Source organism: Dermochelys coriacea, chromosome 25 (assembly GCF_009764565.3).
Source record: "Dermochelys coriacea isolate rDerCor1 chromosome 25, rDerCor1.pri.v4, whole genome shotgun sequence".
Lineage (NCBI taxonomy): Eukaryota > Metazoa > Chordata > Testudines > Dermochelyidae > Dermochelys > Dermochelys coriacea.
The window spans coordinates 7,070,185-7,084,321 of record NC_050092.1 but is presented as its reverse complement, the minus strand read 5'-3'; the positions used below and the strand labels follow the sequence as shown (position 1 = coordinate 7,084,321).

The following is a 14,137-nucleotide window of genomic DNA, read 5'->3' as shown; positions in this document are numbered from 1 at the left end:
TCCCTGCTCTCCCTGATTCAGAGTAATTTTTCCATTCCAGATCACTCTAAATCAGGCAGATCAATGACTTGAATATAGGTCTCCCATAGCACAGGTCAGAACCTTAACCATCTGGCTGTAGAGTAACTCTGTCTGTCTCTCTCAGAAACCTTCCTGATGAGGATTTTGTGGAAACTATCACATCACCAAATGTTTTGGCTTTAACAAGAGTATTTTACCAAAACGTCATTTCAGCATAAGTGTCCTGACTAGCTCCAGTAGGACCCAATTCTGCAGTCTTCCTCAAACACTTGATTTCCATGAGACTACTTGATTGTAAAATCAAGTGTGTGAGAGTCTTTGCAGGACCAGAGCTGTTAAAGGGTGGGCTTTGTCACCTGGATTTCTCTTTGCAAGCAGTCCTCATATAATACTCTTTTGTAGGTTCATCAAAGTGTACTTTATTTACAATGTCATAGGCAGCTTCCTGTCCCATTACCACAAAAGGTGCATTCCAGTGGCGAGGATAACCCCAACATCTGTTTCTGCATAGTCTGTCCTGTTCCTTCTTTCTCTAGCTCCTACTTTGGCTTCTTGGCATCTCCCCTGGTCCCTCACTCTCTAGCCATTTGGTTCTCCAGGCATTTCTCTCCTTCCTTAAAGGAAAAGAGCTCTGATTTGTCATAATTAACAGAGATTGGGGCAATGCCTTGACAACTCCAACCTGCTTCCTCTGAAATGTTCCTCCAACTTCCAAAGGCATCCTGGCCACTGGAAGATTTTTCTTTCCCTGTGGATACGTTAGCCTCAATCTTTCTCCCAGCACCCAGTGTCCTAACCAACAAGCATCCCTCAGCAAAATCTTCTAGACCTGTCCCGTGTCACCACCCAACTCTCAGAGAGACTATGAGTGCTTGCTTTAATTGCTTCCTTAAGATTCCCCCCCTCCCACCCGAACTTGGCAAGATTATACAGTAACTTCTCACTTAACGTTGTGGTTATGTTCCTGAAAAATCCTACTTTAAGCAAAACGATGTTAAGCAAATCCAATTTCCCCATAAGAATTAATGTAATAATGGAGGCGGTTAGAGTCCAGGGAAATTTTTTTCACCATACAAGAAGACATTATATAGCAGGGATCAGCAACCTTTAGCCCATGGCCCGCCAGGGAAAGTCCCTGGCAGGCTGGGCGGGTTTGTTTAACTGCAGCGTCTGCAGGTTCGGCCGATTGCAGCTCCCACTGGCTGCGGTTCGCCGTCCCAGGCCAATGGGGGCTGCGAGAAGCGGCGCGGGCTGAGGGATGTGCTGGCCACACACACGCACACACACACACACACAGTATAAGTTTTAAACAATACAATTTAATACTGTACACAGCAATGATGATTGTGACACTCAAACTGCCTGGCAATTGCCCCCACCAGCTAGCGCCAACGGGCTGCTCTTCCTGCAAGCAGTGGAGAAAATAGGCGGCTGCCAAAAAACACTATAAGGGAGCATTGCACAACTTTAAACGAGCATGTTCCCTGATTGATCAGCAACGTAACAACATTAAGTGAGGAGTTACTGTAGTCTACATGGGGCAGTCCGTTTTCAGATGTCCTGAGCCCCCACACTGATAAACAATTTGGCAATTTGTGGGTGGGGTCTCCTTCCTCTCTTCTCTTTTCTTCTCCAGCACTTTGTAATCAGTAGTTCCTCATCTTTCCTCCCCAGGTCATGTTCTTTAAATGAACATCTTGTTTTACTAGGGACACCAGCTTCCACAAACTCCTCGATGAATTTAACAGTGGCTTCCAGAATAGTGGGTTAGTGCCTCTGCACCCAAGACCTAGTGACTTTGGGGAGGCACTGAAAAAGCTGTTCCAAAATAATAAAGTCCATGATCTCCCCAACTCCTCACCTGGCCTCAGCCACCCAGTGGTCCAATCCAATAATTTGTGCAAAGCCCCTAGGTCTTATCCCCTGTGACCACCTGGCTGCCTAAAACTTCTGGCTGTATCCATCTGCTGACAGACCCATCTGATCTAAAATGGCAGCCTTTATGGTATCATAATCTGATGCTTTTTCATCCCACAGCACCCTATAAACAGCTTGAGTTTCTCACGAGAGGTTGATAGGGAGCCCATACCCTCTTTACCCAGTCTGCTCCTGAAACCACCCGTTCAAACATTAACCAGAAGGCATCAGGGTCAGGCATATGGCCCATTTTGCACAGCCCCATGACCATCCCCCACTTATCACTCCCTATCATGAGACTCACCAGCTTCTCTAAGAAAAGGAGGACTTGTGGCACCTTAGAGACTAACAAATTTATTAGAGCATAAGCTTTCGTGAGCTACAGCTCACTTCATCGGATGTTGTTACGGCACCTGCGACTGGCCTGCAATAAATTGCTGTAGGCTTTATTGCTGTTCTGCTTTGTTTGCTCCCCAATGCTTACTGGCCCGGTACCTGTCATCCCCCGCCTGTGATTTATTACCAGCAGGTTATGGTCTGCAATTTGTTTGCTACCCCTGGCCGATTATAACCATATTTTATAAGCAATCGATGCCAACTGAGACAATCCCCCGCTGTTGTAGCAGCTCCTCGGACGCCCTCCTATGTCCCATCTCCCCGGAGCAAAGCTCCCGGCCCTGCCAGGATTGCGCAACCGCCGGCCCGGGGGGCAGACTCCACATGGTCTAGCGGAGGGCAATGACCGAGGGTTACTGCAGAGGGCGGGGCTGAGGCTTCGCAGAACCCACCTCTATTGGCTGCGGGAGAAAAAGCCGCGTCGCTCCAAAACCGCGGCGGCGGCGGCGCTCGCCCCTGGCCCCGCCCCCTCAGGAGACGCGCCCCGTCCAATCGGGCGCGGAGGGGGCGCGCGCGGGGCTTTTAAGCGGCACGCGGCGGGGGGTGGCGCGCCGTACGACCGGGGTCGTCGCTCCCCTTCCCGCGAGCGCTCTAAATTTAAGGGCACCTGGTGCCTCCGCCAGCCCGCCCGGCCTGCGACGCGGAGCGCCCAGCTCAGGTAAAGGGCCGGGGGCTGCCCCTTCTTCTTCTTCTTCTTCTCCTCCTCCTCCTCCTCCTCCTTCAGGCGGGCGGGGCTGGTGCCGTAGGGACGGGGAGCGATGTGGGGGCTGCCCTTACCCCCCCTCTCAGGTACTGGGGAGGGACGGGGCTGCCCCCTCAGGCAGGCGGGGGGTGGGTGTGTGTGGGGGGGCTGCCCCCTCAGGCAGGCGGGGGGTGGGTGTGTGTGGGGGGGCTGCCCCCTCAGGCAGGCGGGGGGTGGGTGTGTGTGGGGGGGCTGCCCCCTCAGGCAGGCGGGGGGTGGGGTGTGTGTGGGGGGGCTGCCCCCTCAGGCAGGCGGGGGGTGGGTGTGTGTGGGGGGGCTGCCCCCTCAGGCAGGCGGGGGGTGGGTGTGTGTGGGGGGGCTGCCCCCTCAGGCAGGCGGGGGGTGGGTGTGTGTGGGGGGGCTGCCCCCTCAGGCAGGCGGGGGGGGTGTGTGTGGGGGGGGGCTGCCCCCTCAGGCAGGCGGGGGGGGTGTGTGTGGGGGGGGGCTGCCCCCTCAGGCAGGCGGGGGGGTGTGTGTGGGGGGGGCTGCCCCCTCAGGCAGGCGGGGGGGTGTGTGTGGGGGGGGGGCTGCCCCCTCAGGCAGGCGGGGGGGGTGTGTGTGGGGGGGGGGCTGCCCCCTCAGGCAGGCGGGGGGGGTGTGTGTGGGTGTGTGGGGGGGCTGCCCCCTCAGGCAGGCGGGGGGGGGTGTGTGTGGGTGTGTGGGGGAGGGCTGCCCCCTCAGGCAGGCGGGGGGGGGTGTGTGTGGGTGTGTGGGGGGGGGGCTGCCCCCTCCCCCAGGTACGGCTTGGTGATGGAGGGGCTGCTTCTCCCCCGGAGATGGGCTGGTCGGGGAGCTGGGGGGGGGGTCCCCTGCTCCCTTCCTCTCCCTCTGCGTGGGCAGGAGTTGGCTTGGCGGCGGCTCCCTGAGCGAGGCGCCGGGCGGGAGCTCCGGTGACCCGACCCGCCCCGCCCGGGTGGAGCCGCTCGCTCCCTCCCTAGCCCGCGGGCCTGAAACGTGCCGCGGGCGGGAAGCCGCGTTGCTGGACGCTCCGCTGCGGCGGGCGCTCCCCGCTGGCCCCCCGGCACGGGCTGGTAGCGGCGGCTCGGCTCGGAGAGGGGCTGGCAAGGCAGGTGCCTCACCCCCTACAGCGGAGTGAGGGCGTGGGTGGACGGCAGCTTCCTCAATGAGCTCATGGCTGGATGGCGCTTTTCCGGCCATAAAGCGGCAGCATCCGTGCCACGTACTGGGTTTCCCCTCCGGGGGCGCGCGCGTGGCGGGGGGAGAGACGCATCATCTGGGGCACTTGAGGTTTTGTGTGTCTAAGGGGAGAATCGGAATTTCCATTTTCTCTTTTGGTCCCCCCTCCTCCCCCCCCCCGGCACAAAGAGTGAGCGTTTGGCCGCTTATTAGCGCGTTTCTGATATGTGCTTGCTCAGAGGGGCCCCCCCGCCCGAAGGTAAAAGTCCTTCTAGCTACAAGAACATTAGTCTGTTCCCTTACAATTGAAATCTGCCAGGATGTTTGTAGTTGTCACCTGGTTTCTAGACCTTTGTTTTGTTGACACTTCCTTATGCACATTAATACAAAGGTTTCAGAGTAGCAGCCGTCTTAGTCTCTATTCGCAAAAAGAAAAGGAGGACTTGTGGCACCTTAGAGACTAACAAATTTATTTGAGCATAAGCTTTCGTGAGCTACAGCTCACTCCACCAAATGCATCCGATGAAGTGAGCTGTAGCTCACAAAAGCTTATGCTCAGATAAATTTGTTAGTCTCTAAGGTGCCACAAGTCCTCCTTTCTGTTTTTATTAATACAAAGCTATGCCTGGGTGTGGGCTAGTCACTTATGTGTGTCACGTGATGTGATAAAATTGTTTAAAAAGACTGTTTCTCTAATTGCTGAACTAAAATCTTCATGACAGATTTCAGAGTAGCAGCCATGTTAGTCTGTATTTGCAAAAAGAAAAGGAGTACTTGTGGCCCCTTAGAGATGAACAAATTTATTTGAGCATAAGCTTTCGTGAGCTACAGATCACTTCATCGGATGCATTTGGTGGAGTGAGCTGTAGCTCACAAAAGCTTATGCTCAAATAAATTTGTTAGTCTCTAAGGTGCCACAAGTACTCCTTAAAATCTTAACGTATCCCATATTCTTAATTGGTACTGGGGCTGACCTCATCAAATGTGAGATCTGATCAGATTTGGAAAAGTCAGTCTCTCAATGCTGAGGAACTTCCTGCTGCAAAAATGATGTAGATTGTGCTTGGTATATTTTATACCCTTTCTTCTGTAGCTGTCATGTAAAAACTGCCAGTATACTTCAGAAACTGGTGCATATTTTTTTAAGTTTAACTGCCTATTTCCAGTTCTGGACAAAATGTTTGGAGCTAGGGTAGTCCCTAGAGGAGAGATCTCATCATCTGCCTCTATTGAAACAAGATCAATATAGCGGTGTATCAAAGAATCACCAGTACACTTCCTGCCACGTACATAACTTCCTGTGGAAAAATGGCTATAAACTGTAAACAGTGCTCTATAGTTTAATACTGATGAAAGTGTTTTTAGCGTGTGTGTCCATCTGTGTGAGTAACTCGTGGTACCTCTGCTGTCTGCCTCAACAGGAAGAAGTGCACTTGTGACATCTACAACAGGTTAATGTTCTCTAGTAACCTCTAAGCTTATTCATTCAGTGTCTTGAGACTATCATGTGTCAAAATGATGACTTGTAATGTCTATTGGCTGAAATAATCAGGTTACACTTGCATGATGCTGTACAGGGAGCCTGCAGTGTTAGGAAAACAGTGCTGAAATGACTAACATTGGTACAAGACATCAGAACATTCTGCAACCACCAAAAATTAATAGTTCATTCCAGTATTTTACCAGGATTTTTAAATGTCCTCTGTGTGCATTCAGTAACTCAACATTTTTCTAAACTTATGTCAGTTAAATCCAGATGTCAAGTAGAATTGCTATATAGAATGATTACAGTAGTATCTAGTCCAGGGTTTCTGGATTTTTCATGAGGTGGTTCACATCATAATTGTGCCATATGGAACACCACCACTTCTGTTTTGCAGTAGTATGGACCACCATATCTGCCAGTAACTATCAAAATACCCCTGTGGCAAATACAGACACTGCTCTTCTAACATTGTTCTGTGGAAGCAAGGTGGCTTAGCAGATGGCTACAAGGGAAGTTGGAAACCTGTGACTATGCAGTCTCAACAGATCACCAGTGTTCCATGGACCACAATTGTTCTAGATTTGAGATCAGATTTATAAACGAAAGCTAAACACACAGTTAAATGAGAGAAAGGAATCTTATCTTAACCAGCTCCTACTAATTAACTTGTAACTAGTGTAGCCTTAACTAGTGAACAAAAATTACTACACTTGCTGTGATGGCTCACCAAATTTAACTGGTGGAGTTCAGGCTGCATATCTAGCCACTTCCACTTGTGTTCTGGATATCTGCAGTGAATTGTCCTTTTCAGCCTACAGTTCTGTATTGAAAAATGCATACATTTATTGTACATGAGAATTTTTGGGAGAGTAGGCAGGGAAAATGGAGGTTTTAGCATCTGGTCAGAAGTCAATTGAGAATTCTGGCACCCAGAAAGGGCTGGATAAATTTCCAGTTCCCATTCTGGGCAGGAATAAAGAAGATTAAATGTTTAGAGGGGGGAGGAGAGGTTTATATCTATTACTCTTCCCTAAGCAGCCACTAGCTGCCTACCTACATTTCCCTGTCTCCTGTATTTCCCCATCTCTCTCCTGGTGAAATATAGCTACAATGTACTAAACTTCTGATTAGTAGAAACAGCTTAAAACTACCTTAGATTCAGTAGGGGTACCATTGACTTGAAATTCAGTCAGTTTAAAAATTCAGGTTAAAGGGATAGTTTTGAATACTACACCAACACTCTGGTGGTCCTGTCAACTTTTGTGGTTTTAAAATTACAGCATCATGCTTCAAAAAGTGGCTTTTCACTGTGTGATGGGAGGAACCCCATTCAAACAAAAAAGGAAACTGACTGTATAGTCAAACTTATTTTGAACTTATGCTCAAATTTTATGTACCACAAGTACTCCTGTTCTTTTTGTGGATACAGACTAACACAGCTGCTACTCTGAAACCAGTCAAATTTAGGTTCCCCTGTCTAATGTGCTATCAAATGCACAAACAGAAAATAGCCTACTGGTAAAGCTATGCTGGTAGGGAATTTTAGCAGTTTCCCATACAGATGCAATCTCTCTAACCTGAAGCATTAGCTTTTTTTAAGCATAATGTTTAAATGTCAACTATAATTGTTTGTTACCATAATCTGTTTGACACCCCTCTGCTGTAAATCAACGAAACCTTTGAGAGAGGTAGTGAGGAAGCTGTAGTAACGGTCACGCTATTTCCCATATGTAAGCAACTCTCCAATACAGGGCAGAAAATTGCAGGAAAAATCATTTGACATCCATGCTCCCTTTCCTCCACCCATTAGGGTCATTTTCAAGAAAATAAATGCTTGCGTAGCTTCCTCTATGTCAGTGCCTTGTGCACAAGGAGATCAAGAATTAAAACCATAAAGTACTCCTGCACTAGAAACCATGTAATCTGAAACCTCTACTCCCTGCCTTTTGTAAAGGTACAACCTGCTCTAAACATTAAGGCCAAATTAATTTTAATACAATTGCCAAATAGTCCCTTTCTTGTTCAAATAGTACAGTCTCTGAAGTGATGTTACTGAAATATTAACTCTAATAGTTCCAATATTAGACTAAGGGACATCAGTTAATTCAGTTTTGGCCAAGAAGCTGACTTGCTGAAATTATCCTGTCTGGTGCAGCTACTATTTTCAGTGTGTTCAGTTTCAGAAATATTTCCAGAGTACTTCTTAAAGTTAGACTTTCTGCTCCAGCATCCAGTGTTGTTGCTGTGTCAATCCCAGGATATTGGAGAGACTAGGTGGGTTAGGTAGTATCTCTTAATTGGACCAACTTCTGTTGATGAGACACACAAGCTTACACAGAGCTCTCCTCCCGATCTAGGACCAGATCTACACTACCACTTGTGTAGCTCAGGATAGGGTGTGAATAAGCCAACCCCCCCCAAGCAATGTAAGTTACACCAGCTGTTCTCAAACTTCATTGCACTGTGACACCCCTCTCCCTTCTGACAAATTACTACATGACCCCAGGAGGGGGGACTGAAGCTCAAGGGCTTCTGCCCTGGGCAGGGGGGCATGTAACCTTAGCTGCCCCTTCCCTTCCCTGGGCTGAAGCCCTCAAGCTTTGGCCCCAGGTGGTGGGGCTCTGACTTTAGCTTCAGTCCTGGGTGGTGGGGCTTTGGCCCGAGGCCCCAGCAAGTGTAATACTAGCCTTAGTGACCCCATTAAAATGGGGTTGACCCACAGTTTGAGAACCCTTGATTTATACTGCCATAAGCATCAGTGTGGACCATCCTATATCAGCAGGAGAGCTGCTTCTGCCAACATAGAATCATAGACTATCAGGGTTGGAAGGGACCTCAGGAGGTCATCTAGTCCAACCCCCTGCTCAAAGCAGGACCTAATCCCCAACTACATCATGCCAGACAGGGCTTTGTCAAGCCTGACTTTAAAAACCTCTAAGGAAGGAGATTCCACCACCTCCCTAGATAACCCATTCCAGTGCTTCACCACCCTCCTGGTGAAAGTTTTTCCTAATATCCAACCTAAACCTCTCCCAATGCAACTTGAAACCATTACTCCTTGTTCTGTCATCTGCCACCACTGAGAACAGTCTAGATCCATCTTCTTTGGAACCCCCTTTCAGGTAGTTGAAAGCAGCTATCAAATCCCCCCTTGTTCTTCTCTTCTGCAGACTAATCAATCCCAGTTCCCCCAGCCTCTCCTCATAAGGCACGTGCTCCAGACCCCTAATCATTTTTCTTGCCCTTCACTGGACTCTTTCCAATTTTTCCACATCCTTCTTGTGGTGTGGGGCCCAAAACTGGACACAATACTCCAGATGAGGCCTCCCCAACATAGCTACCACCTCTCACGGAGGTGGATTTATTATGCCAGTGGGAGAGCTCGCTCGCGCTCTCTCTCTCATCTGCATAGAGTAGGGGTGGCCAGACTTGTGGACCCCCTAGGCCACATACTGCCATCTTCAGAAGTTCAAGAGCCAGGGCATGCCAGCCAGGGCTTAGGGCTTCAGCCCTGTGGGAGACACCTGATTGGGCTTCAGCCTTGCCCCTGCAGAAGCCCCGAGACTCCCACTCGATGCTGGGCAGCAGCCCCTACCACCTCCACCTCACTGAAAAGCAGAGGTCCCAAGCTGCTCCCCCAGTCTGGTAGGTGGGGTGGGGGGTTTGCAAGCCACACTTCAACAGTAAAAAAGCCACATGGGGCACTTGAGCCACAGTTTCGCCACCCTGGCATAGGGCATCTTGACCAGATATGCTACAGCTGCACTGATGCTACTGATGTATAGGCAACCCCCTAGCGATGCAAGTTTCGCACTGTAAAGTGGCTGTGTAGACAGTGCTACAGTGCTGGGAGCCATTCCCCTCACAGAAGTGGCTTTATTACAGCACTGGCAGAGCTCTCCCCCAGTGACGGAGCCATGACTACACAACCATGTTAAAGTGCTGCCACAGCAGAGCTTTAACATGGCTGTGTAGGCATACCCTAGAGCTGGGAAACTTAACTGAAGTGTCACAGCTAAAGACAAGGTGGAACAGATTGTTTAGCATAAGTAGTTAACATTTCAAGGTGAAGTGACCTGTTAACACATTTCAGTCAGAGGGAGGAAAGGGGGAGGGGCAGAGGCTTGTAGACTATTGAACCTTAAATCCAGCCTTGACAACTGTGACCCATGGCTAGAAAGAGTTAAACATCCAGTAAAATAATCACAGGTTTCAGAGTAGCAGCCGTGTTAGTCTGTATTCGCAAAAAGAAAAGGAGTACTTGTGGCACCTTAGAGACTAACAAATTTATTAGAGCATAAGCTTTCGTGAGCTACATCGATGCATCCGATGAAGTGAGCTGTAGCTCACGAAAGCTTATGCTCTAATAAATTTGTTAGTCTCTAAGGTGCCACAAGTACTCCTTTTTTCAGTAAAATAATGTTTGTGTATATGTATGAGTAGGGTGGACCATGTAACAAAGACTGATTACTACAAAGGTCACCATCCGATGAAGTGAGCTGTAGCTCACGAAAGCTTATGCTCTAATAAATTTGTTAGTCTCTAAGGTGCCACGGGTACTCCATCTCTGCTGTGAATCAGGATTCAATTCATTGAGTTTCAATCTGTATGTATATTGATCTTTTAACCATACTTTTTTGTTTAATTTTTAATTTAATAAGAATTGGCTGTAGTGTATATTTGGATAAGCTCTGAAACCTTCATAAACCTGGGAGGTAAAGTGTCCAATCCTTTGGGACTGGTAGAACCTGTTCTTCTACATGATGAAATATTTGACATGCATACCTGGATGGGGGCCTGACCCTGGATCACTTTAAGGAAACTGTTTGGACTTGAGTAACCAGTAAGGTAACAAACAAGCTGTGCTGGTTTGGTGAATTTAAGTATTGGAATATACACCAACTTTTTGGGGATTGTCTGCCCCATTCTTTGCAGTTCACCCTAATTGAGTGACCACAGCTAGCTCCCCCACTAGGACCCCAGTAACAACTGACCAGATCATTGTACAAGATTCACTTACGTTATGTAACTACAGACATTACAGCAGCACAGCTGTACCACTGCAAGGTCTCCCATGTAGCTGCTCTTTGCCAGAAGGAGAGCCTCTCCTGCTGACATAACATTGCCCACACAAGCACTTTTGCCAGCAAAACTTATGTCAGTGAGGGGGTGGTTTTTCATAACCATGACCGACACAAGTTTTACCAACAAAAGTGATGGTGTAGACAGCCTCTAGATTCAGTTACCCAATCCAATGGCTAAACATTAACAAATTTTGTTTACTGTTTAAGTAATTACTTATGCTAAATGAAATGGAGGCTGAGAAATCAGTCTGTCTTCATATTAAGAATGTATACAAGGGCAGCCAAGCTATTTACCAACAGTTGTGCTACAATTAGCAACTATGGTAACCTTTTAAAATGAGTATTTTCTCTAAGCTAGGTAAGTTAATACCTGAATATTTGTAACTAGTGCATGAACAAGTGACTAAATGGTACCATGTAAAGAAATGTGTAACGCAGCAGCTTCTTGCCTTCGCGGCAGACAGTGCAGTAGGACAGAGCCATCCGTCTCCTGGGTGCTCCTGGCAGACCTTGGTGAGGTTGATCAGGTGTGCCTGGACAGACATGGCTATCCTCCTCCTAGAGCACCGAATGGGAGCCAGAGACTCCAGGTCATTCTCCAAGTTTTGTCTCATGAAGATTCAATCCTGCCTGGAATGTCATGCGAGCTGGAGGCTTCAGCACTGTGCAGTCACGCCTACCCCTTGTTCCCATGGCTCATGAAGCGTGGACAGTAGTAAGGAGCAGTTCAACTATAGGCTGAGCAAGCGCAGAATGGTGGCAGAATGTGCCTTTGGCTGTTTAAAAGATCACTGATGCTGTTTGCCAACTAGGTCAGATCTCAGCACAACCAACATTCCCATTGTTGCTATTTGCTGTGTGCTCCATAATATCTGAGTAAGGGGGAATACATTTATGGCAGGGTGAGAGGTTGAGGCAAATTGCCTGGCTTCTGATTTTGACAAACCAGACACCAGGGCATCTAGAAGAGCACAGCAAGGCACACTGTGCATCAGAGAGGCTTTGAAAACCAGTTTCATGACTGGCCAGGCTTTGGTGTGATAGTTTTTCTCCTTGATGCAAACCTGCCCCCTTTGTTTTTAATTCCCTGTAAGCCAACCACCCTCCCCCCTTGAAATAAAGTAATTATTGTTTTGAAACCATGCATTCTTTCCTTATTAATTAAACAAAACCAAAAAAACCTGACTGGGTAGCCTGAGTGAGGTAGGGAAGGACAAGGCCACATTGCTTATTGTAGCAATGCTCAAAATCAAACTGTTTGTTTGAATGACAGCCTTCTGTTGCTTGGGCCATCCTCTGGAGTGGAAAGGCTGGGTGCCCAGAGCCTTCCCTTCCCCTTCTCCCCCCCCCAACATTCTTGAGCATCTGGATGAGGTGGCTATGGAACATGGGGAGGAGGGTAGGCCATTATACAGTGGATGCAGCAGAGGTCTGTGCTCTTGTTGGCTTTCCTATTAGCCTAGCATCACGTCCTGCCTCTGCTCTTCACGCTCACTCAATTCTTTCTGGCCTCTGCCACTGAATGCCTCCATGCATTAAGCTGTGCCCTATCAGTGCGGGAGGACTGCATGAGCTCAGAAAACATGTCATCGTGAGTGCTTCCTTCCCACCTGCAATCTCCTCAGGGATGGAGATGATGGGGGAGCATAGAAACAGTCTACACTCTACAATTCTGGGGGGACTGCATGGTCATCTGTGCTGCTGAGTTTGCCATGCTAACCAAACAGGAAATGAAATTCTAAAGTTCCTAGGACTTCTCCTGTGTACCTAGCTAGCGCATCGGAGTTCAAAGCGCTGTCCCAAGCAGTCACAATGGAGCACTCTAGGATAGCTCCTGGAGGCCAATACTATCGATTTGCATCTGCACTATCCCAAATTTGACCCAGGAAGGTCAATTTTTAGCACTACTCCCCTCATCAGGGCGGGGCACAAGTTTATTTTAAGAGCCCTTTAGGCTGATGGAACAGGCTTGCCTATGTCAACGCAGTCCTTTTTAAATTCTGTCTAATGCAGCTAAATTCAATCTAACCCAGTAGTGTAGACCAGGCCTTAGTCTTGCTGGATGTTCTGATTTGATTTGGGGTCAGTTTGAGCCAGTCTTTAATGACTTAGCTCTTCCACTCAGACCACTAGGTGACACTCCTACTTCATGCTTTCTGCACTGTCTTAGCAGGAGACTTGTACTTTTTTTACAGTGCAAAGTACAGAGGGGAAACAGGCACAAAGGCTTCATAATAACTATTTCAGAGAATTCCCATATTGTCTCCCAAACTGGTGGCTTGACTACCCTCCTATCACTGAACATCTGTAAGAATTTCCGACTGGGATAAGAATCTAGGATACTATAGATTGGCCATGGTGAGACAACCACACAATATATTTTGAAGAGTTGCTCTGATGCAGCAAAATGATTCAGAGCTGCTATTACCCTCTCCTCTCAGCCCCACAGTTCAGCAGACTCTGTGCTTCATGACTAGCTAGAGGAAAGCAAATCAGCGCTTAACCTAAATTCAATAAATGGGTTTTTTAGGTTATCATAGTGCCTTGTATTTATCACTTTAAAGTTATTACAATGTCTTACTATTTTTTTATTTTAACTGTTTAAGAGGCATAGTTCACCATACTTGTTAACAGGAATGTGTTTTCCTTCCTGTTTATAAGGTGATTCTCTTCCAGGCAAATAAAGCCCAACCCAACTACCCTGAGTTTGAGGCCCGTGTACTAACTAATGCAAAGCTCAAGTAAAACTGACATTTCTTCTAGCATTAGGTTAATTTTAGATGAACAAACTCAACCTTTAAGACACAATAGTGATACATTCACTTAATGCTGACTAGGAAACCCACTTGGGAAGAACACAGCTACTGAACATTCATTATAAAAATGAATTGTGCATACTATTGTGTTCAAATATAATAGATACTTTGCATGCAAGTGCTAACTTGTACTACAGGCAGTCAGTAACCCAGTTCCTGTGTTCACATCACAGCTGTTGTGGATGTGTTCCAGGCAGGAAAAAGGAAACTATCCAGCATCCTCTAAGAAAGTAATAGCATGTGCTGGTGTTGCAGGGGGAGGAGGAGCAAACATATGATCAGTCTTTCCATATAAGGAGAAAAGTGGGGTGATGGGCTACTTCCAATTGCAATGCAGAGAACACATGACCTAAGATGTTACAGCTCTTCCTAGTAGGTACTAATTTAAAAAAAAAAATAAAGGATGTTGCACATCTGTGCTCATGCTGACAGACTGCAGAGGAGAAGGATTGGACAAAGGCACAGAAAATGCACTGAGATTCTAAACCATAATTCTGTGGTGGTGGTTGGGTTTTTGGGGGTTAAGATCTAAATTCAT

At 47.8% G+C, this 14,137-nt stretch overlaps 1 protein-coding gene across 4 annotated transcripts in view; it reads left to right on the top strand.

Annotated features, from left to right (window-relative positions):
* The first annotated feature begins 2,806 nt into the window (after positions 1–2,806).
* The window catches only part of ACSBG2 (acyl-CoA synthetase bubblegum family member 2), a 40,140-nt gene continuing 28,809 nt past the window's right edge, over positions 2,807–14,137 (top strand). For 2 of the 4 annotated variants that reach the window (XM_043502733.1, XM_043502732.1), the window contains exon 1: positions 3,043–3,123. In XM_043502733.1, the coding sequence (XP_043358668.1) occupies positions 3,093–3,123 (31 nt within the window). In that variant the 5' untranslated portion in view covers positions 3,043–3,092. Of the gene's footprint in view, positions 2,993–3,042; positions 3,124–14,137 lie in introns of those variants that run through there. The other 2 variants (XM_038383845.1, XM_043502734.1) reach the window with 2 other exon arrangements.